This window comes from Colletes gigas, unplaced genomic scaffold (genome assembly GCF_013123115.1).
Source record: "Colletes gigas isolate AHSC1104 unplaced genomic scaffold, ASM1312311v1 Colletes_gigas_Sc00003, whole genome shotgun sequence".
Taxonomy (NCBI): Eukaryota; Metazoa; Arthropoda; class Insecta; order Hymenoptera; family Colletidae; genus Colletes; species Colletes gigas.
Genome location: NW_025106632.1, coordinates 789,993 through 812,377, shown reverse-complemented (window position 1 = coordinate 812,377; position 22,385 = coordinate 789,993). Strand labels below are relative to the sequence as shown.

The 22,385-nt window shown below is 33.6% G+C and overlaps 6 protein-coding genes and 1 pseudogene across 9 annotated transcripts; 3 read left to right on the top strand and 4 right to left on the bottom strand.

Annotated features, from left to right (window-relative positions):
* Positions 1–239: 239 nt before the first annotated feature.
* On the top strand, positions 240–1,753 carry LOC122404738 (annotated as a pseudogene).
* Positions 1,754–6,399: 4,646 nt separating this feature from the next.
* Positions 6,400–8,083, top strand: LOC122404881 (tRNA methyltransferase 10 homolog A). Of its 2 annotated transcripts, none has more exons than XM_043409208.1 (5): positions 6,400–6,932; positions 7,018–7,327; positions 7,438–7,584; positions 7,638–7,743; positions 7,823–8,083. In XM_043409208.1, exons 1-5 carry the CDS (start codon positions 6,745–6,747, stop codon positions 7,948–7,950), a joined length of 879 nt encoding a protein of 292 aa, XP_043265143.1. In that variant the 5' UTR covers positions 6,400–6,744; the 3' UTR covers positions 7,951–8,083. The 2 variants fall into 2 exon arrangements, with proteins under 2 accessions (XP_043265143.1, XP_043265142.1); XM_043409207.1 differs by having other exon boundaries at positions 7,802–8,083.
* On the top strand, positions 8,076–11,668 carry LOC122404877 (probable cytochrome P450 6a14). Its single transcript, XM_043409204.1, has 6 exons — positions 8,076–8,570; positions 9,035–9,531; positions 10,145–10,670; positions 10,769–10,987; positions 11,059–11,310; positions 11,401–11,668. The coding sequence occupies exons 2-6, from the start codon at positions 9,196–9,198 to the stop codon at positions 11,565–11,567; spliced, it is 1,500 nt and encodes a 499-aa protein (XP_043265139.1). The 5' UTR covers positions 8,076–8,570; positions 9,035–9,195; the 3' UTR covers positions 11,568–11,668.
* Positions 11,669–12,560: 892 nt separating this feature from the next.
* Positions 12,561–14,671, bottom strand: LOC122404878 (probable malonyl-CoA-acyl carrier protein transacylase, mitochondrial). Of its 2 annotated transcripts, XM_043409206.1 has the most exons (3): positions 13,630–14,671; positions 13,164–13,332; positions 12,561–13,068 (listed from the first exon to the last, which is right to left on the bottom strand). In XM_043409206.1, the coding sequence occupies exons 1-3, from the start codon at positions 13,937–13,939 to the stop codon at positions 12,627–12,629; spliced, it is 921 nt and encodes a 306-aa protein (XP_043265141.1). In that variant the 5' UTR covers positions 13,940–14,671; the 3' UTR covers positions 12,561–12,626. The 2 variants fall into 2 exon arrangements, with proteins under 2 accessions (XP_043265141.1, XP_043265140.1); XM_043409205.1 differs by having other exon boundaries at positions 13,164–14,671.
* A 1,038-nt stretch (positions 14,672–15,709) lies between these two features.
* Positions 15,710–17,373, bottom strand: LOC122404883 (probable small nuclear ribonucleoprotein Sm D1). The gene is made up of 4 exons (XM_043409212.1): positions 17,243–17,373; positions 17,000–17,076; positions 16,047–16,244; positions 15,710–15,851 (listed from the first exon to the last, which is right to left on the bottom strand). Exons 1-4 carry the CDS (start codon positions 17,254–17,256, stop codon positions 15,769–15,771), a joined length of 372 nt encoding a protein of 123 aa, XP_043265147.1. The 5' UTR covers positions 17,257–17,373; the 3' UTR covers positions 15,710–15,768.
* Positions 17,374–17,611: 238 nt separating this feature from the next.
* On the bottom strand, positions 17,612–19,508 carry LOC122404882 (E3 ubiquitin-protein ligase RNF181-like). Of its 2 annotated transcripts, none has more exons than XM_043409209.1 (3): positions 19,302–19,455; positions 18,927–19,234; positions 17,612–18,847 (listed from the first exon to the last, which is right to left on the bottom strand). In XM_043409209.1, exons 1-3 carry the CDS (start codon positions 19,306–19,308, stop codon positions 18,713–18,715), a joined length of 450 nt encoding a protein of 149 aa, XP_043265144.1. In that variant the 5' UTR covers positions 19,309–19,455; the 3' UTR covers positions 17,612–18,712. The 2 variants fall into 2 exon arrangements, with proteins under 2 accessions (XP_043265144.1, XP_043265146.1); XM_043409211.1 differs by having other exon boundaries at positions 17,614–18,847; positions 19,367–19,508.
* A 441-nt stretch (positions 19,509–19,949) lies between these two features.
* On the bottom strand, positions 19,950–22,275 carry LOC122404737 (potassium/sodium hyperpolarization-activated cyclic nucleotide-gated channel 1-like). The gene is made up of 8 exons (XM_043408960.1): positions 22,226–22,275; positions 21,918–22,142; positions 21,663–21,849; positions 21,460–21,594; positions 20,928–21,135; positions 20,534–20,701; positions 20,353–20,474; positions 19,950–20,282 (listed from the first exon to the last, which is right to left on the bottom strand). The coding sequence occupies exons 1-8, from the start codon at positions 22,273–22,275 to the stop codon at positions 19,950–19,952; spliced, it is 1,428 nt and encodes a 475-aa protein (XP_043264895.1).
* Positions 22,276–22,385: the final 110 nt, after the last annotated feature.

Below are 22,385 nucleotides of genomic sequence, written 5' to 3'. Positions count from 1 at the left end.
CAATGCAAAAACATTATGCACAGCTCTTGTATTTCTTTGATTTATCCAAGTAGTCAAAGTATAATATTTAACAAACTTTTGATTCAAATAAAACAACGAAAGACACAAAATTTGTGTAAGTACCTGTTACATGCAACCTATGTATAAATGCATAATAACTAATATTGATATGCGCATAACGAATTTAGTTTGTGATATGAAACATTAAGAAAAGTGTAAATTAATAAATAGGTTTCAAAATGGGTATTCCGGGTTTAACAACTTTCATAAACAATCGTTCAGATCGTTATTTGGAATAGTTCGAGCTACGTGATATGTATTTAGTTATTTAGCTGTCAAATATATAATTCGTACAAGTGCAATTGTGTTTTTGTCGGTGATTACGATAATTACGCTCAACGAGTATCGGATTTTTTTGACGATTTGATAAAGTGCAATGCAGTACCATTAGTTTTGATCGATTGTGGTTGCGAGGATAAGAAACTGCAAACAGTTATATCTAGAACTAGAGAAAAGGTTCGTACAGCATCATCTTATTCTCCGATCTGTCAACAGAAAATGAAATTTTTTCCTTTATATATTTAGGAAGTTTTCAAAGATGTTATGTGAAAGAAGAATATTCGTCATGTGCAATGCTTATTCGAAGCTGATAATGCTATAGCTACTGTAGCAAGGATATTGAATTGTCCTGTATCGAGTTATGATTCAGATTTTTATGTGTTTGGGACATTGTACATACCATTTGATACATTGGACAATTACACGGTGAAAAGTTCAACTGGAAATGGTTACACGAAACGTTGTAAAATTTATAAAGTTGAACACTTATTAAATTCTTATAGAGGTTTAAGTCAATCTACACTGCCATTAGCTGCAATATTACTAGGCAATGATTATGTAAAACGTGGTACATTTAGAAACTTCTTTCGTTAACAAGAAAAAGGTAAAGTAATCGACAGTATTGTATAGAAGCAACTTTACAATGGTTGAGCGGATTTTACATCTTGGACAAAGCAGTCATTGGAATACTATGTAGATCACCTAAAACCGTAAGACAAAAAATGGCTATACAAATGCATCTACAGAAATACTTGCTTACTTCCATTGGGGTTTTCACAGGAATATGCAGCTCGTACCACAACACGTTCCATAAACAGAATTTTTAAATTTGATGGAGATGTTAATAGTCTAATGTACATGGAAGAAACTGATAAAAATGGAGACTTTGAATCATCCGAAGAAGAAGAAGAAGAGGAAGAAAACGAAGTTGAAATATTAGACATGCTTAAAGGGGTCAGAATCTGCTACCAATAATGCACTAGCTAATGTACCTAATTTGTTTGTAGATGAATATCTTATGGGCAATTATCCTGCATATTTTATGGACTTGTTGGTTCGACGTTTATATATTTGTCCTGTACAAATAGAGGATTATTCCTATCCATTGAGCAATGTAATAAGTTTAAAAATTATTAGAGTTATATATGCATTTCTGCAATCAGGAATGAATAGAAGGAGAGGTTTTATGAAATACATGATGAGAGACTGTAATAAAAAGCTTAAATGTTACGAAGCAGAAGGCACTGACACTAAATTTTCTTCCCCATTACTGTCCTTATCTAATCTTAGAGAAGTACCATTAACGAGTCCAGGATTAAAAAATAATGTACAAACATGCGTCATTGATTTTTCATTACCATTTGAATTCAAGTTATATAGACACAAATATACAACCAAAGCCCATAATGAATGAAAAATTGACACGTAAATACACGTTTCAAGATCCCCTGATCATGTTTGACATAAAACAATACTTTGGAAATAAATCGTTTGAATATAGTTTATCAAGTAAGACTTTCGAAATTATTTTTAAACGATTTATTTTCTAATTGTTCTACTATTTCAAATAATAATTTATGATCTTATAGCAAAGAATGTTTACTTAATATCAATTCAATAAATTCAATTTGTATTTGTATATTTTTCGCCTATATAGGCAAATATACCATGTTCAGTTTTATTACATAAGTTGTTCCAAAACAGAGATGTAAAAAGTCTCTGAGTTGGTAAATATAAAAGTTGTTCCAAAACAGAGATGTAAAAAGTCTCTGAGTTGTTAAATATAAAAGTTGTTCAGTTTAGTGGTTCCCACAAATGAGATTTTCTTGGTCTTTAAAAAGACCGGTTTGCCCTTTGGCCGCTGCTCGTGAACCATCTTCTTTGGCCATCTTCGATTTTGATCGAATGGAAATCTTCAATTAAATTCTTCATCTCGATACGGTCAGTCTTGCTTGGTGGTTGGGAGATAACTCCCCGATGAACGCCTCAGGGGGCTCTTATATCCAAGGAGTTTTACATAATCATTGCCTAGTAATATTGCAGCTAATGGCAGTGTAGATTGACTTAAACCTCTATAAGAATTTAATAAGTGTTCAACTTTATAAATTTTACAACGTTTCGTGTAACCATTTCCAGTTGAACTTTTCACCGTGTAATTGTCCAATGTATCAAATGGTATGTACAATGTCCCAAACACATAAAAATCTGAATCATAACTCGATACAGGACAATTCAATATCCTTGCTACAGTAGCTATAGCATTATCAGCTTCGAATAAGCATTGCACATGACGAATATTCTTCTTTCACATAACATCTTTGAAAACTTCCTAAATATATAAAGGAAAAAATTTCATTTTCTGTTGACAGATCGGAGAATAAGATGATGCTGTACGAACCTTTTCTCTAGTTCTAGATATAACTGTTTGCAGTTTCTTATCCTCGCAACCACAATCGATCAAAACTAATGGTACTGCATTGCACTTTATCAAATCGTCAAAAAAATCCGATACTCGTTGAGCGTAATTATCGTAATCACCGACAAAAACACAATTGCACTTGTACGAATTATATATTTGACAGCTAAATAACTAAATACATATCACGTAGCTCGAACTATTCCAAATAACGATCTGAACGATTGTTTATGAAAGTTGTTAAACCCGGAATACCCATTTTGAAACCTATTTATTAATTTACACTTTTCTTAATGTTTCATATCACAAACTAAGTTCGTTATGCGTATATCAATATTAGTTATGCATTTATACATAGGTTGCATGTAACAGGTACTCAAATTTTGTGTCATTCATTATTTTATTTGAATCAAAAGTTTGTTAAATATTATACTTTGACTACTTGGATAAATCAAAGAAATACAAGAGCTGTGCATAATGTTTTTGCATTGATCTTTACGATATTACAAACCGGTATAATAAAAAATAAAATTAGATAGTATACTGATCATGCATAATTAAGTGCATTGACGGGCGACAATACTAACGACGAATTTCCTTCCTATATGTATAGGCAAATATACCATGTTCAGTTTTATTGCATAACTTGTTCCATAACAGAGATGTAAAGTGTCTCTGAGTTGTTAAATATAAAAGTGGTTACAAAACAGAGATGTAAAGTGTCTGTGAATTGTTAAATATAAAAGTTGTTACAAAAAAGAGATGTAAAGTGTCTCTGAGTTGTTAAATATAAAAGTTGTTACAAAACAGAGATGTAAAGTGTCTCTGAGTTGTTAAATATAAAAGTTGTTACAAAACAGAGATGTAAAGTGTCTCTGAGTTGTTAAATATAAAAGTTGTTACAAAACAGTGATGTAAAGTGTCTCTGAATTGTTAAATATAAAAGTTGTTACAAAACAGAGATGTAAAGTGTCTCTGAGTTGTTAAATATAAAAGTTGTTCAGTTCATTGCATAAGTTGTTCCCACAAATGAGGTTTTCTTGGTCTTTAAAAAGACCGGTTTTGTCCCTTGGCCGCCATCTTCGATTTTGATCGAATGTAAGTCTTCAATTAAATTCTTCATCTCGATACGGTCCGTCTTGCTTGGTGGTTGGGAGATAACTCCCCCGCGCGGGCCTCAGGGGGGTCTCTTATAAACTTAGGTGAAGCAAGTGTCGCCCTATCGGAGTGTCGCCCCCAGCGGACTGGCTGCTGATTGGCTAGGGATTACTTTTCTCCGACTGCATAAAAACGGGCACAGCTGATCGGCTCTTTTCAGTACTCCTGGAACCGCCAGGGGTACTGTCACGCGTATTTTCTGTTTCAGATTCTCTGATTCTGCGATGATGACTGGTGTCGCCGATTGGTATAATACATACATATATTTATATCCATATAACTAATACCATTATTGTGTTTTTTATTTATATATAGGGATGTATTATTTCGTTGTTTCTGTTCCTCTCTCTAATAATTCATTCAATTGTTTTTTTTTCAGCTTTTATCTACATATATTACATCGTTGGGTAGAAATTTTTCCAATTATTCTGTTCTTTATTTTCGACATCGATGGGTTGTTATTTTTCGAATTATCTTGTTCTCCATTCTTTACTTCGTTGGGTTGTGATTTTTCAAATTATTTTGTTCCTCACTGTCTTTCATCGTGGGGTTGTTATTTTTTTAATTATCCTGCTCTTGGTTGTATATTTGTATTTATTTGTCCCTATATTTGTTGATATAATTAATTCTAATTTGTTTGTTTAACTACTAATTTTTATTTTAGTTTTTATTCAGATCAATTTTTAGAGGGAGGACTTCGGATTCATCTGCACGTAAGGGCATTAAATTTAAGGCGCGGCGCGAGTGTAAAAATTAACGTCGAATATTTCTTTTTCCTTTCTTTCTCATTCCTATGTTTATTTCAATTCCTTAATCTCATTAATTCCACCTACGACGTTAATTTTCAATTTACATTGTATATTATTTTATTTACTGCGTAGATTGCCAAGTAATGAATTCATTAATAGCTTCTTTTCCAGTCTCGTTTCTCCGGTCACCGCTGCTTTAATGTAAAAAGCAAGTGATCGGCCGTTTAGATGGTTCGAAGGGTCGGTTGCCGTCCTCTGGTGAGACAATTCTAGGGAAAGAGTCATCGGCCGTAGAGGGGACCTGTTCCTGTCTGCGGTAGCCCGGATTCAGGATCTCTCTCCTTTGTCAGCCATCCCGAGTTGGGTCCCGTGGGCTCCCAGCAGGATGCGTGGGAGAAATGGAGAACCCGTGTCTGGTGCGTCGATTCTCCTCCCCTTCAATTGGACTCGCTGAGAGGCAACGAGCTGCCCCTTTTGACCCGCTATTCGGTACGTGTCGCACCTCATATTCCTACTGCACTGTGCAGTATTGTGTCGCGTTTCGTCGTGTCGCGTCTCCCACAATTTAGCTTCCTCCTTTGTTTTAGAACAGTAATTACTTGGCATCTTTTTTTTTTGCGTAATCTAGTGTGTAAAAAGGAAGGTCGATCGAACTTTGTTCCATCGATCTCACTTTGGGTCTCCACTCGCAGCAACCTCCTCGTGGTGAGACCTGGTAATCGGTGTTACCTTTGAAGAAGAACTTCTTCATTATGGGTAACACCGAGCTAATGGCTGCGAATTTAAAACAATATAAATTTGATTTTTAATCGAAATCAAAATCAAATGTTGTCTAATACTTTTTTCTAGGTATTCATCAGCTCAACTTCTAGAAAAAATTTCAATCAGATAAGTTTTACTTTATTTATTTTCAAAAATCGTATTAATAATATACATATGTGTGCCCATACATGGGAATAAAAAAAAATTTCTTTTTTTTCAATAATTAAAATATGATCAGGAGGTCTTAAAACGTGTATTTCCGTAAAATAAATTTTACAAAATTTTTTTTTCATTATGGGTACTTTGCTTATGTGCGCCTACATAGGTCGGAAAGTAAAAATGCCTGGGCAGTCGAGAATCCAAATCGTATGCCGTTGACCGGAGATCGGATTTCAGTTGTGTGGGAGCGAGAAGGCAAATGTGAGCCTTTCTCTCTCGACTCCCACGAAGCGGTCCGAAATTACTTCGGGCAGCTTCGGAGAATCGAGAAAGAGGGCATGCGTCAGTTTGCCTTTGTCGTCTTTCCGAAACTCCACGAGCTCACGTACGCGTATCTAGCATGTGTGAGTGTGCACCCGACGGTGCTTTTCTGGCATCACTGTTCGAATCTTTATGCAGTGATACTTGTTCTAACAAGTTGTTTATTTTATTTCCTCGCCCTAAATTCATAATATTATAACATAATATTAAAAATTAATTTTAAACAAATTTCTTTACACATTAGTTAGTCTTTCACAATGCAGTCATTTTGACTGCTTTTGGCCAATATAGGTATATACTAAGTTTCAGTCTTTCTAGTGTTAACTGCGATTGGATAACAATTGTCGAGTGAAGTGAGTCAAGAGTTTACTGTAGTACCAATATAAGGTACTAAAAAATTAGATTCTTTTTTTACAAATTTAGCTTACTTGTGGTAGAGCTGTAATCTGAAGTAATATAAATAAATAAGTAAACAAAGTATGGGACTATGAATTTGGAAATCATTTTCTCGTATCTACGGTATACTTAATAAATGTTGAAAACGTAACCATGCAGATTTACATTATATATCCCTAATATTTTGTTGAAACGGCTAAAACGAATAATATAAATGATATTACAGCATTTGTTGCACTTCGAGTCAAAGTCTCGAACTATTTTAACCTTCCATTAGTCGTGCAAATGAGTTCACTAAAACATATTACGTTATGAGTAACGTGTCATGCGGCACGTGTCGTTGAATGGCACAATACTGAATTACAAGTGCCTCTGGATGTCCAGCCGTCTTAAACATGAGAAAGAGTTTCTTATTTATTTAAGTTGATAGAAATTCGTTAGAATATGGAGACTGAAAAGGCAAATAATATCGAGACATCGGAGAACGATACACAACATATAAACATATGTAATCAAAAAACTTTTTATAATTCCAATAAAAAATTACTACAATTAAATCCAAATATAAGTAAACGTCAATTAAAAAAAGTGAGAAAAAGGGAAAAATGGTTGGAACGAAAGGATGAGAAAAGGTTTTTTATCTGTTAATTTTTTAATAAATATTCAGAAATTGACAGTGACTACGGTTTATGTTTAACAATGAAAATGTTTAAATAGAATAAAGGAACGAGAGAAAGCAAGGCAAAAGCGAGCATTTGCGCGTGCGAACAACATAGACCTTGGACCGTCTAGGAAAGCTTTAAAAAAAAGTACAATGGCGGATAGTAGTTGTAAAGTTGGTGTGACTATTGATATGTCTTTCGATGATCTAATGATCGATAAGGATATTGCGAAATTAACTAAACAAATACTAAGATGTTATACTTTAAATAGAAGGGCCAATGCACCGATGCAATTTTCCCTTACTGGTTTCAATGGAAAATCAAGAAGTCATATGCAGAAGCATAATGGGTATGAACATTGGGATGTATGTAATTATTTTGAATGTACTTGTCGATTCATTAAAAGATATTCAAAATGTTCTCAAAATATAACATTTATAGTCCACGTTTAGCAATGTAAAAATAAATTTTATAGGTAAAATTTCACACCGAATCGTATTTAGATATTTATCGAAAAGAAAAAATCATATATCTAACTAGTGAATCAGAAGATGTTATCGATCATCTGGAACATGATTGTGTGTATGTTATAGGTGGTCTTGTTGATCATAATAGTCATAAGGTAAGCTAGCTCTTTCAATTTGTATAAATCTTATACAACGTTTACATTTTTAGGGCCACTGTCATAAAATAGCTGTAGAGGCTGGAGTAAGGCACGGCCGATTACCTCTAGACAAATTCTTACAAATGAAGGCGAGAAAGGTTTTAACCGTTGATCATGGTACGTGTTATTTAAATGAAAATTTTATAATCAAATATAATGCACGCAAATTTTTCAGTGTTCGAAATTTTGCTTAGAGTTAGCGAAGGAAGAACATGGCAAGATGCATTTTTGCAGGTACTACCGGAAAGAAAAAATGCTCAACCTATTGCATCGTCAGAAGAAAACAATGACACAGCAAATACTTGCGTTACAAGTCAAACTTAATTATCTTGGTATCGTATTGTATATAATTTTGCGACAGAAAATTCTTACATTCGTCATCTTTATGTTGTTATCATATTATACATATGTATTTAACAATGCAGTATGTTTTTAAAATATGTTTACAATTGATTCATGAACATGTATCTATAATACACTCTTGCGCACGCGTGTTATCTTTATTTGCTCGGAAACCGCGTAAAATTTTTCAAATGTAATAAACAATACGTAAAGGTCACGGCACAAGCTAATTCGATTCGTGAATTTAAAAGTTCATTACGCGAGATACAACATTAGAATTAACAAAGAACACGTTTTCAAATAGCCGATCGTGAGTAACAAATTCGACAAAAAAAAGTTTCATCATTTTTGGTTGATTAAATTGAAAAAAACCCGTTCATTGTGGGATTAATAATTGATTGATAATGGAATGTACGGAAATTACATCAGCGAATCAACACGCAGATTAACTTATCCTTCGAGTTGTTTTTTATCTCATATTCGTCATGACTGATTATATGTGAAACATGAAACGCTTGTTGCGATTCAGACGCGGTTCACGTTTCACCGTGAGATGTTACAAACTACCGAGCGACTCTCGATATTTTGACAACTTATTACGTGTGAGTATTTTGTTGAAAGTTAGAGGAGAAACGTTTGTGCGAATGAGTACCTGTGTGTGTAATGACGTAACAACTACTAATCGTGCATATGTGTAAATTATTTGTTGAATTTAATATATTAATATGCAACGATTCAGACCCGAAGCGTTACCAATTTAGAAATATTCCCAGTTATGTACCAGATATACGTAAAATATTTACCATTCATTATATTCGATTAATCTTAAAAAATTTACAAGCGCGCAAAAAGAAATTTTTCTAGTTATAGATACGAAACCTCGTATATTTATAGGCTTTGAATATCGTACATATTAATCTCTATGACGTATGTATAATTACAACAAAATTTTGTAAACAACCAAATATAGTATATCGTTGTAACAGATAACGATAACGGGATTGTACATAATTACGCGCTGAATAACAACACAGAAGATAATATATGTAATAAAATTTGATTTCAGGAGTCGCTGTATTGATATTTGGTTTATTTCGACGAAACAATAAGTTTAAATGTCAAAACAAAATTGAAGACCGTATCGTTTAAAAAATTATTATTAGCGATTTTGATATTGTGCGTCGGTAACTATTTTCAATTATTATTCCACTTGGAAAAACTAACAACATGGCAGACGGTTTTTTAATATTATGCACCATTGCTATAACAATTCTCACACTTTACTACTACTATACTTCGACCTATGATTTCTGGAAAAAACGTGGCATACCCGGACCGCAACCCTTAATTATTTTCGGTAATTTCGGATCTCTGATAAGTAAAAGAATATCGTTCAGCAGTTACATAAAGACAATATACGAAAAATACAAACACGAACCAGTTTGTGGAATATTCCAAGGAAGTACTCCTATTCTCATCGTTAATGATTTAAACCTTAGCAAGGATGTTCTTATCAGAGACTTCTCGCTTTTTGCACACCGAGGGATCCCTACATTTCCAAAGGTACGAATAAATAAGTTTAATTCACGTAAAAATAACTTTGAAAATTAATGAGGTACGCGCCGAGTTCTGTCTTGATGCAACTTCGTTGTTGCGTTCTAGTTTCTTGAGTTTCGGGCAAAAATAATGTAAAATAATATCGTTTCTATTGTTACATTGGGAAGCCATCTCTGGGAAAAATTTTAATGGGGGCATCTAGAGGGCAAAATAAGACGAAAATCAAGAATACCAATTTGTTGATCGAGGCTTCGTTAACAAGTTATTAAAGTTAAAGTTACGCCTGTAGAACGGCAATCTGCGAACAGCTGCGCACGCTTGATAATGGTTCTTACTCAGAAAACTGTAAGTCGATACGTCGGTAAAGTAGAGTTTCTCATGCTGAGCGAGAACCACTGCTACAGGCGAATCTTTAAACATTAATAACTTTTTAACGAAGCCTCGATCAACAAATTGGTATTCTTGACTTTCGTCTTATTTTTGGCCTCTAGAATTTCCCATTAAAATTATTCTCAGATGTGACCGAATACCCCGTACAGTTACTGATTACCAGACACCTTGTATAATAGCAAACTATTCCAAAATAAATATATATACCAATTTTCAAATCTATTCGCAGATCGATCCATTAACAGAACATCTTTTCGCGTTAGAACCCGAAAGATGGCGACCATTGAGGGCAAAGCTCTCGCCCGTGTTCACGACCGGCAAACTCAAAGAAATGTTTCCCCTCATAATAGAATGCGCAAAACATTTGGAAGAATATCTGGACAAAATGATAAAAAACGGAGAGCTTGTAGAATGTCGCGAAATGGCAGCGAAATACACGACCGACGTGATCGGTAGCTGTGCTTTTGGAATTGAAATGAATGCCTTTAAAGACAAGAATAGCGAGTTTCGACGAATAGGCAAACAAGTGTTCACTCCTTCTCTGCAACAAGTGTCTCAAGAACTTTGCAGACAATTTCTGCCGAGATTATACAATATAATTGGCCACCTGTTGCAACCAAAAGAAGTTGCTAAATTCTTTACGAATGCGATCGTAGGCACGATGAAATACAGAAAAGAGAACAATATCGTTCGGCCTGATTTTGTTAACGTGTTGATGGAACTTAAAGAGAATCCAGAAAAGTTGGAAAATCTTGGTAAGTGATTTTAAACTCATTTAGCAGTCTTTAATATCTGATTTTGCCTAAAAAAAATAAAAACTTTGTTATGTATTGAATTGTATTGTTTTTTACAGAATTTACGGACCAATTGCTCACCTCGCAAGCATTTATCTTTTTCCTAGCTGGATTTGAAACTTCCTCGTCAACGATGAGCTTTGTGCTTTACGAATTAGCGCAGAATCAGCACATACAGGACAAGTTACGGGCAGAAATCAGAGAAAAAAGCACGCAGAATGGTGAATTGACATACAATCAAGTGAAAGAAATGAAATATCTGGATGCAGTGTTTCGAGGTGCATACCCCCCAATAAATTCTAATCGATCAGAAAAATGAGTATTATACTTATTATTTCTTTTTGTATAGAGACACTGAGAAAGTACTCAATACTGCCAATATTGATGAGACAAGTATCCGAAGATTACACATTTAGAGAGACAAAAATTACAATTCCAAAAGATACATTAATTTGGATACCGATATATGCGATTCAAAATGACCCCGATATTTATCCAGATCCAGTAACTTTTAACCCTGAAAGATTTACAGACGAAGCGATCGAGAAAAGACATCCTATGAGTTTCCTGTCTTTCGGTGACGGACCTAGGAACTGTATAGGTAAGTATATGAAATATATTCTAATTGCTAGCAAAATTAACGTTTCATTATCTGTGTTCCTGCATACCATGTTGTATCACCTGCTTTCAGGTGCCCGTTTTGCGCATTATCAAAGTAAGATCGGACTTATCTCTATTCTTCGAAATCATAAAGTCGATGTTTGTGAAAAAACGACGATTCCATTCGACAGTGACCCCCGAAATTTCTTGCTAACGCTTAAAGATGGAGTAACTTTGAAAGTAACGGAAGTACAATGATTTTTATAAATTTTTCATCTTACAATTCAATAAATAGACAAAATTATATAAATATGAACATGTATGTTATTCATTGTTATAATAATTTTGATGTTACCAATATTTTGTTTGAAATTTATTCGAATCGTTTACCAACTATCATGACGTCCGTTACCCGTCAATGAAACATTCCTTGATTTCAAACTCCAATAAGAGACTGTAACAGAAACAAAATAAATATTAGAATTAATATTAGAATTAAGTAATGATTAAATCCAAACCGTATTGCAAGAGATCGTAATTAAAACGCGAGTAGTAACAATGGAAAGATCAACAGGTTAGAATTACGCACCTCGGTCGCGAAATGCCGATATGTCTTGACGCGTCTTGCTACGTTGATTTTCCAAGTACGAATGATGGCTCTTGCTCTTCGCTCATTCGCTCGCTGCGCTCGGTAACGCTCGCGAATTAGATGGTGGGGTGGGGGAAGAGCCGATGTCTCGCGAAGCTTGTAATACGAATCCGAATTCCGAGGGATGCCACAGGCCACATGTAGAAACCGCGAATACAAAACAAATGAACGAAGACTTACTAAACAAACGCAAATACTTTGACTTTAGAATCATATTGATGGATGACGATATAATGTACAAATTAAATACAACTCACATTTTTGTCGATTTATAGTAGCAGATGATAAGATTCTTGAATTTCTCAACATTATTCACTTCGATGATTACATGCAAATTATTTACAACTTTAACTAGTCAAAGAATCGCGAATATATTTCAGTCCATAAGGTGAAAGGTCTACTCGTATACCTCGTCTGTGCTTAAAACACTTTTTCATTATGTGTGTTATTTTCAGGCTAAAGAATTCTCTCGAATTATAAATACAAATTTCTTTTTGTTAAAAAAAAAAAAAAAAAGAACTATATTATATATAAACATGAAATTATGTATTTATATAACTGTGACATTTAAATGCAGTTCATACATATACTTTAATGTATTCGTTTTAAGAAAGAAATACGACCAACGTAATACAAATTACATATTCACTCTTCTACTAAATACAAAATTAAATTGCAATACACGAGTTATGTGCTTTTGCATTAATTAATTTTAAAATAGTTTTCATTCTTCCTTCTGATGCTATGTCGTACGTTTTTGGAAATGATGTATTTTGTGATCTGCTATATATATTTTGTATACACTGTTCCCACTTAAGTGGGGAAACAATTTGTTTTAGTATATATTTCTTCATGAATTGTAGACTACCATATGGTTTTCCTTTGTAATTGGAATACACTTTACATCTAGGTTCATCTAGTTCTATCGATGTTAATATTTTAAACACTGGCTTCAAACTAGGATTCATTAGTGGCGTATGAAATGCTCCCGATACAGGCAATCTACTTATGTTTCTAAAGCCCAACTCTTTACTATGCTTTTCAATATATTGTAATGCTTCTATATTTCCTGCGAATATCTTCCTTTCTGTGCATAGAAAAATAGCAACTCTATAACAAATACGTCATATGATTAATTTTGTAACAGAATTATATATTATTTTTGAACATTTATCGGTTATTAAAATACCATAAAAATATTTCACCTGCATATCGGATTCTCAATGCCCATTTCCATCGCCCACTTCTCTGCATCTGTACAAGCTTTGGAAACTTTTGCTTCCCGTGTACATACCACAGACATCATTCCTTGGGGTACTTGATCTGCAGCATGCTGCATAGCATTCCCTCTGACGTGAACCAATCTAATTCCATCTTCGAACGTTATGGCACCAGAAAGAATTAAAGAAGTTATTTCCCCTACACTATAACCTGCCGTAGCAACACAGTTATCAAGTGCATTAGGCCTTTCTTCGCGAAGTTTTTCTAACGCAGCCAACGATGAAACTACCGTAGCGGCTTGGTTGAACTCGGTCCTGTTCAATTTTTCTTGCGGACCATTTAAACAAAGTTTCAATAGATCGTAATTAAGTATTTCATTGGCAGAGTCAAAAAGTTCTTTAACAGCTGGGAAATGCATATATTTCTTGACTGTGCCAACTTTAATAGTACCTTGTCCAGGAAATAATAATACTGAGGTATTTTCAGGCTCTATAGATGGTTCTTCGTCATCTGTTTTTTTTACTAGCACATCTTTAGGATATGGCGTTGTTGCCCAATTTTTATCATTGGCATCTTTGTATGTTGTGGATTGTTCGAGCAGATGGGAAACATCTTGCGTATTATACGAAGACTCTAAATTATCTGTTGAAAATTCTTCGACATTTTTGGTCCCATCATTTGAACATTTATTCACGTGCCCTAACCAAACACTTCTTGTTAACGGAATAAGTATTTTGTTATATAACATACGTTGATGCATTTTAACTAATTTGAATACAATTTTAACGTTGTTAAATTTTACAATGTATAAATTGTTTAAAAAATAATATCATTCGTATAAGGTTAACCTAACCAAAAAACAATGCTAATATTGCGTATGTGGTTTTCACATAATCTAGGCGTTAAATTTGAACGATTATAAAAATAAAACGAATATACAATTTTAATTGTTCAATAAAATAGCACTGTTAATACAAACTATCGAATTGAACTATATTGCGGAGATATTGAATTTAAGGCAATATAATGTTTATTACACTTGGGTACACTAATCGTGATTAAACGAAATAGAAGTAAAAATTAAACTTATTTTCGTAGTAATTGTAAAAACTAGATGTGAAAGATAGTAGTGTTTTGTGAGTTTGTGTGAAAGTAGGATAGACTGCCAAAATAAGAAGAGAAATAATAGTGACAATATTAATGTGAAAATTACGTTTCGTAGGTACAAAGATTATTTTATTATATTTTATTTTGATCTTTGATTCCTTTTGTACTTTCTCAAAGCAGTGACGGAGTAACATATAGAGCTGTTAAACTGAAAAGTCCAATTTACTCTGATTAGACAGAGTTACACAAATACTGCGTACTTTTTCTATCAAGTGCAAAATCAGATTCTTGCAAGTTTACTATTTCTCGTTCAACATTGCTCGTAATAAATGATACGTATAATTCAATTGTGATAAAAATGGACTTGTGTTAATCTGACTCTTAGATGTACAGATTTTTGTATTTAAATTTTAAAATTAACTTACATGAATCGAATTAGATGCTTTGGTATCAAGTGCTAGATATACATATAAAAAATACTATATCGATTTCTACCTATACAGAGTGGGTGGAAAATTGTAGTACAACCGACTAGGGAGTAATTCTACGTAAAAAAAAATAAGGAAAAAGTGTGGTGTACCGTTCTTTCATTCGAGGTTTCATTTTCGAGAAAAACAAATTTGAAGTTTGTTCAACTATAATCCACCACCATGTCCTCACAGAAAAGCACGCTTTTCACCACCACTATTCAAAAATGGCGCGAGAACGCGGAGGACCAAGCAAACGAGCAAACACACGAATTCAAATATAATCTTCCGTTAGCACACATAAAAGTTGCATCATTTGAATGAGTTTAATAAGTTGTTGTCTTTTTTATTGTTAAACTTCGCGTTAATTTTCTGCAGTAATCCTGAAATTCCCTAGCGAGATTGTTATATTTGCCTTGAAATCAGTCGTGTTGACGGTTACATAAAACGAGTTTTTGTTTTTAAATTAGGATATACATTTATGATCAAATTCGATATAAGTTATTAACAAATAATACTTACGAATTCTGTAACTTTAAGTGTGTGTATTTACTGAAATTGGTTGTAGATATATTATAAAAATATATGTACCCCTCTTAAAGCACTCTTATTTTTCTACTAGAATTTTTTCCATAGTAATTAGAAACTAGTGTTCAGAACTAATTAAGTACTTTCATTCAACATCTAATCCTAACAGAGCAAAATACATAATACAGAATTTAACCACCAATTGTACTAGAGGAAAAAGTTGTTTAAAATGATGCACCTGACAATGCACGTGAAAGTCAGAGTCATTGGAGCACTTTCTCCCGAACTAAATAATTACCTGTAAATCTAGTGTCAAAGCTATTAAGACACCTGTAGTAACAAATTCTAACATAATTAAAAAATGAGTGAAATTTATTAGGTTATATCAATGGCATATAGTATGTATGAATATTACACGAATATAAATTCCTTTCCTTTAATATGAAAATGTCGAATTAAATTTATTTAAATACAACACTATGTGTCATTAACGTCTGCCTCTTCCTCTACCTCGTCCACCACGACCACCTCTGGTGCCGCGTCCGCCTCGTCCTCGACCACGTGCTGCTCCTAAAAATAATTAAACTTTGCGTATGAGTAGATGCACGTGTGTATTCAGTATCCGCAACATCAAACACAAGCTGCTTATATTCTAGATAAAATATAAAATAATCTCCAAGTACTATTTTGACTCAATAAAGATAACACATTTAAAATATCTATGTACAGACTATATTTTATATATAAATTTATAAATTTACTAACCTCTTGCAGCTTCCTTTTTCTTAGCTTTTGCTTTTGGTGTGTCATCTATGAGTAAGGTTTCAAGTGGTAACGAATCTGGCAATATATAATACCTTATATTATTGCCTCGTAAACTTAACGTATCTAATTGAACAGGGTCTCTGTTCTTTATAGTCATTTTCACTGTTTTTAAATGCGTATTCATCGCCACGTCTACTCCTGGAAACAAATATAGTGGAAAATGTTTAGGTTTAAGTTTAAATTAAAAAATGAGAGTACTTTTTATTCGATCTGTATAATGTATAGATAAGACCGGGTTAGCACAAATCGACATCCTGAACTCAGCTCAACGATACATCTCTTAATTGCTTATAGGTAATGGTAAACGCTATTTCAATCTCTGAAGACTGTATTAAATTTTATAAATTCATATGATGTTAAAAAATATGTTTATACTTTTTAAACGGATCTTATTAAAATATTTTAAATAAAAATAAGGTCTTTTGCTCGTTGTCTTTTGTTAATACACAAACACATTTTCTGTGTTAATATGCTACCTAAATGGAAAGCAAAACAAAATTAGCTTTGCATTGAACATGTTAACTAACATGCTATTGGTTACAACACTCGATCAATTATTCAATAGTTATATCGAGGCACTCTCTTCCCTCATTGCCCTAAGTACATACTTATTTTGCTTAATGGTTGATCAAGTCCTCTGTATAGATGAAAAGGAAACCTTTACACTACTAGAACCTAAATTTAGGTTAGGTTAAAAACCGGTCTTATTTGCTAAACTTTACATTTTCATTCCATTTTGTCTATTCCCTCTACGTACTTTACTTTCGTTTTATTCGATGAATAAAATAAAATAAACATTAGCGATACATGTCTATAGTGCTCCACGGATCTTATCTGCTCATTTGTACATAGGAACTACATGCAACAATAAAGTGTAGGTTATGTTATCATACCAGAAATGGTGCCGTATACTTGAGTACCATTCTTCAGTTCTATCGTTACAGTCTCATGACTGAGTTTCATCAAGAATCTAAAATCATTATAATATTCTATAGCAAGTAAAATTAATTTCTAACCAAACAATTTATGTACGCTAACTGCTCGTTCTTAAAAATCGGTACACTGTACGCATATATAATCTTACGTACTTAATTTAATTACAATAAATTCATAAATTTTTACATTAACTTACGTACCTTACAAGCTTCATATTATTCTTATGTTTTTTGTCACGTTGAAATTACAATTGCAGTTACTACCATATCCCTTATCCTTGTTGTTTGATCGCCAATATACCCCATCTACACAACATAAAACGGCAAATTACTTACACCACAGAATAACGATAGATACAGAAGTATCACTCAACGTCACTCTTGGTTTTGCGCCTTTTTCCCTATTTCCATGCGCAAGAGAGATGTGCACTAATCCAAACACACCGTTGCAAGTCTAGTGGGATAAGGAGGTGGGTTGGTGCCCGTGGAGCGTTGAACCGCTCTGCTCGACGAAGCGCGCAGATTAAAAACTTCGAAATTTTCCAGTATAACTAAAACAAATTTACTTTATTCGATAGATCGACAAACTTGGCCGTATTTTAAATATTCGCTGTACTCTCTCGAGAATTGATCTGATGTCTACGTTCTGATTTTTACAATAAGCAAACCTCGGTGATCCCTACCAAGGTGACAGCGACGAACATTACTCAGCGGAAAGTGGATTGGTCACGCCACTCCTTAACGTCGTCACCTTGGTAGGGCGGTTCCTAACATTTTGCAACATTCCCGCCCACTCTGCTGTCTTAAGAACGCTGCATTTTTAATAACAATTTGGGGAAACTCATGGTCGGCTCCCCAACTGTGATAATATCTTGCGCTCTACAATAATAATGCAGAAAACACTACAGAGTTATTTAAACAAAAATATCGAATAAGGAATATAAGATAAACAATTATTTATTCATTAATTATTAAAGAAAAGTAAAGATTTCAATTATAGAACGAAATATTTCGCAATTAACAGATACAAACTTATAATAAAAACATTCGATCGATTAACTATCAAGAATAAATTGCTATATATCAGTTTCATCAATTATTTGTTATTCGAATCAAATTTTCCCAACCCTGATTCGTATTGTTCTCATCCTTTTGTGTTGCTTAAAGTTACGCATTGTAATTTAAATTAGCATAATTTATTTAGTGGTTTCGATCAATTACGAGCACACGCATATGTTCTTATTGTATTATAAAAAAAAAAAGGAAAAGGATTGATTCCATGACAGATTCTGCAAGCAAGTACACTGCTGAATCAACTGTTGCATCGTCTTGAAAATACGTTCAATGTTGCTTAAACATTGGCTGCCAACCGGGAAATAAAAACACTCTCGATATCTAAAATGGTATTACTTTCCAAACACAAAATATATTAAATAAAGTTACTTGTTTTCTTCATATTTAGCAATTCCCCTAGTTTTGGAAGCAATCCATCACTGTAGCCTAAAAACCTCATTTTTTCAAAAACGAAGCTGCGGTACATCATACGGTTTCGTGCATCATTAATGATCCTGAACAAGTCCGCAAAATTTGATCTTGATCTGTGAAACACAATTCTGGTCCTTCCTTTGTAGCAAATGAAAACACTATGTTTATACACAAATATATACTTTTCTACATAAACATTGAATTATGTAAAGCCAATAGATCTTTTTCTCTTTCCACTGCACGTTGTTTCTCTTTCCTGTACATTTCATAGTCCTCGTCATCCGTTGGTAATTCGTGTCTGCATAACGGACATGAATTTGTCTAGAAATATAAAATCTGTTTTATCCAGCGAGTCCTGCGTTCGCCTAATGTGTCAACAATGACTATTAAGAATCGGTACCTTTTCTAACCACGGTATTATACACTCTTTATGAAAAACATGTTTACAGGGCATGCACTTTGCGGATATTCCAACTTCTAAATCTTTCAAACATACAGGGCATTGTTTTGAATCTAGCGATCCGATTTCAATCTCTTTCAAATTTTCAATTGCAGATTTTGAAGCAGGAGGTGGTAGTCTGGTGGATTGGCCCAATAAATCCCACATACCAAAATCTCGTAAAAGCCTTGCTATTTGGATTAGATAGCTTGGCGCCTCGCCGTCCCTTAACGGTGTCCATCCCATTTCATCGAAATAATCCGCCATTTCTTAACAGAAAAAGTTGTAGCTAACTTCACTTACACTTATTTTGTAACGTATAATCGTTATTTGTACTTTTCATTTCGCATTATCGGCGAAGTGACACGTTGTATTTAATTTCATACTGACTAACTGTATACCTGTCAATTTGATATTTAACGTTATACAGACTGATCGATTAAAGTCGATGTCAAGAACAGAAAGTCACGAATTGTCCCGTCACGCCGTGACGGTCACGAGGGCATTTTTTTATGACAATCTATCTATCAGCCATCAGCATTGGCCCTCTGTGAGACACCAAAGGAAGTAGTAATGTTTCTTTCTATAGTCCATTTAAGCCGACCAGTGTGGCCAGATTTGGCACAATTGAGTCAATTGAGTGCATCACTAGTGACGACGAACTTCCCTAGCGCCTAACGGAGTGGCGGGGATAGCCGCTATTTAGATATACGTTAATAACTTTTTAACGAAGCCTCGATCAACAAATTGGTATTCTTGATTTACGTCTTATTTTGCCCTCTAGAATATCCCATTAAAATTTTTTTCAGAAGTGCTCGAACATTCTGTATAACGTAAAAATGCCTGGGCAGTCGAGATTTGAAATTGTATAATTCAGCTGTTTAAGATCAAGAAGAAAAGGATCACACGCGAGCACACACGCATCGTGATTACATTAGAATACAACACTTTAACGTATCAATTGACTTTATTATTAGTTTCTGTTTAAATATTACTTTTATTAGACAAAATTTCGGCGTCTCCTTTTTCATGATTATATTCAGTTTCATCCGGTGTTTCAACAATTGATTTGTCGTTTATCGGGTGACTTTTGTTCCGATTAGCGTTTAAATTGATCATTTGCTCGTGCCTCTCCTTCGCCACTTTTTCTAATCTTTTATAAAACGTTGACGTCGTAGAGAACATGCGTTTGAAATCACGTCGATATAAGCGCAGCAATTCGCATGTTTCCAGCGCTATCGCGGTTTCTACGCGCCTTCGTTCCGGGAAAATTAAGGCGCCCTCGCCGAAATAGCCTCCATCTTTTTCGTGGCATATCTTGCGTGAAGAAGATAGAAATTGTAATATTTCACTGCCTCGACATAAAGAGAGAATAAACTTCACGTACTTCTTTTCCTTGAAATGTAATGAGAGCGATAGTACCGCTTATTATAAAAAACATACAATCGCCTTCAGTTTCACTTTTATAAATAACGTCTTCGTTCAGATAAATAACTGGTTTTAAAATCCCTACAAATATTGTTACGTTATAACAAAAAGCGAAGATTTCGAAATTTACTTTATCTCACCCATTAAATTTCCAATAACATTGCGCGGTAAATAATGCAAGATCGTGACTGTGTCTAACAGTCCACGACTACTATGGATCATAATTTCTTGATTCAAATGATCTATATATGTATAAATATAAGGGATTATACATGGTGCTCCATGGTTCTTTTGCCAAACTGCAAGAACTTAATTCAGAAATAAAAAGGGGAAAGAAATATTATATAAAGTTTTTTAGAACTCTAAAACAAAGCGTTTATTTTCAATCTTTATATGTACGACGTTTCTTTCTTCCTTTAATCTCCAGATTAAGTTCTCGTAGTTTTGCAAAAGAACCACGGGACAACTTGTATATTTATAAATATTTGCATCATTAAGACAATAAATCACGACTTTGTTGTATCAGGCATTAACCTGACAAAGTGCAAGATATAGCCCTCTCCTTAAAGTAACTGCCTTGAAAACGATACTCGTAATACGCGATAAGTTTATCCTTAAGATATTGCGGGAGTTTCTTGTCGTGAATATATTCTTTCACTTGATGCATAATTCGTTGATACTTCAGTTCTGGTTCCGCAGCAGACTCGACCAATTGCAAAATCATCACTATTAAGATACATTTCTATTAATAAATAATTTTTATTAATTTATTAAATTAATGTAATTACCTATCAGATAAATTATGTATCCTCTTCCTAACAGTAAAAGTATGCAACGTATTACAGTATCTATTTTACTTAAGGAATAAAATTCAGTAAAGCTTGATCCAAAAAAGTTGCTCGTGCCGATATGAAAGTACATTAAATAAATTTCTGAATTGGTTTGTTTGTATAACTCTGTAGTAAATAAATACATTTCACTATCCTAAAACGATTATAATTGATTTGAATTACACTAGAGGATTTAACGGCGTATGATTTTAATTTATTTATTAATTTAACTTTACCTCCATGGTATCTCCATGTATATGTGCGATTACAATTGGAAAAATATGCGATAGGCAGCTGCACCAATGAAGCATTAATAACATCAACAGGACCATCCAAACTGTTATCTCCGCAGCATGAGAAATTTCAAAACTCTATAATTAAACGATAATTCTTAAAGAGCGTATTAATTCTTTGAACTTCTCTTGTCGTTAATTCTTACTGTAATTATTTGCTTGGTGTAAAGACGTAATGTATAAATACGTAAGAGTTTTAAAAGTGGCAAACATTCAGGAATCAAGAATATAGAATTTGAATCAGGACCTGGTTGCGATATACAATATCTATAAAACCATACGTACGGAACCGAAGACACAAAATCGATCAAAAAGTATCCTTTCGTGTAATGCCTACATAAAATTATTATTCGATAAATAAGGTTGCACAGTTTGAAAAGAAAACAAATAAATTACATTACCGTATTATCAGAATTGGATCCAGAAAGATTTCATGACCATCGGACGACGTAAATCCAGTTATGTAATTCAAAACAATGTCGAATATGCAAACAACATACGCAGGATATATCGAATTCAAACTTTCTGGATCAGAACTTTTGGCTACTCTATGAAATGCTAAAATATATGGTATGGCTATGAAAAGGTACAGGTAAATGAAAGTCATTAAAAGGTCCCAGCAAAACCTGTGCGAATAAATATTTCATTAAATTTTACATATAAATTTTATGGAAAATTTCTATAAAAAAAAGTTGAAATATATTCTTACGCCTTGTACACGTTTACAGGCAGTATTTGATGTAAAATCAATAAGGTCATTTAACGTTTGAATATTTTTGTGTCCAAAGAATTAAGCATTACTTAATTTACCTGTATTATGATTATATGTTTCTTGAATTGTGAATAAGTATTAATAACGAGTACATAAC

Coding starts and splice junctions, on each gene's coding strand:
- LOC122404882 (XM_043409209.1), bottom strand. Junction 18,848..18,926: donor TAATACCGTGGTTAGAAAAG/GTACCGATTCTT, acceptor TTATATTTCTAG/ACAAATTCATGTCCGTTATG.
- LOC122404878 (XM_043409205.1), bottom strand. CDS start 13,939: ATGCATCAACGTATGTTATATAACAAAATACTTATTCCGTTAACAAGA. Junction 13,069..13,163: donor ATTGAGAATCCGATATGCAG/GTGAAATATTTT, acceptor TATTTGTTATAG/AGTTGCTATTTTTCTATGCA.
- LOC122404883 (XM_043409212.1), bottom strand. Junction 16,245..16,999: donor AGTATACGGCACCATTTCTG/GTATGATAACAT, acceptor ATTTGTTTCCAG/GAGTAGACGTGGCGATGAAT. Junction 15,852..16,046: donor GAAAAAGGAAGCTGCAAGAG/GTTAGTAAATTT, acceptor AATTATTTTTAG/GAGCAGCACGTGGTCGAGGA.
- LOC122404877 (XM_043409204.1), top strand. CDS start 9,196: ATGGCAGACGGTTTTTTAATATTATGCACCATTGCTATAACAATTCTC. Junction 9,532..10,144: donor GGATCCCTACATTTCCAAAG/GTACGAATAAAT, acceptor ATCTATTCGCAG/ATCGATCCATTAACAGAACA. Junction 10,671..10,768: donor AGAAAAGTTGGAAAATCTTG/GTAAGTGATTTT, acceptor TGTTTTTTACAG/AATTTACGGACCAATTGCTC.
- LOC122404881 (XM_043409207.1), top strand. CDS start 6,745: ATGGAGACTGAAAAGGCAAATAATATCGAGACATCGGAGAACGATACA. Junction 6,933..7,017: donor GAACGAAAGGATGAGAAAAG/GTTTTTTATCTG, acceptor ATGTTTAAATAG/AATAAAGGAACGAGAGAAAG. Junction 7,744..7,801: donor GGTTTTAACCGTTGATCATG/GTACGTGTTATT, acceptor CAAATTTTTCAG/TGTTCGAAATTTTGCTTAGA.
- LOC122404737 (XM_043408960.1), bottom strand. CDS start 22,275: ATGACCTTATTGATTTTACATCAAATACTGCCTGTAAACGTGTACAAG. Junction 21,136..21,459: donor TACATGGAGATACCATGGAG/GTAAAGTTAAAT, acceptor ATTTATTAATAG/AAATGTATCTTAATAGTGAT. Junction 20,283..20,352: donor TTACATTTCAAGGAAAAGAA/GTACGTGAAGTT, acceptor TCTTCACGCAAG/ATATGCCACGAAAAAGATGG.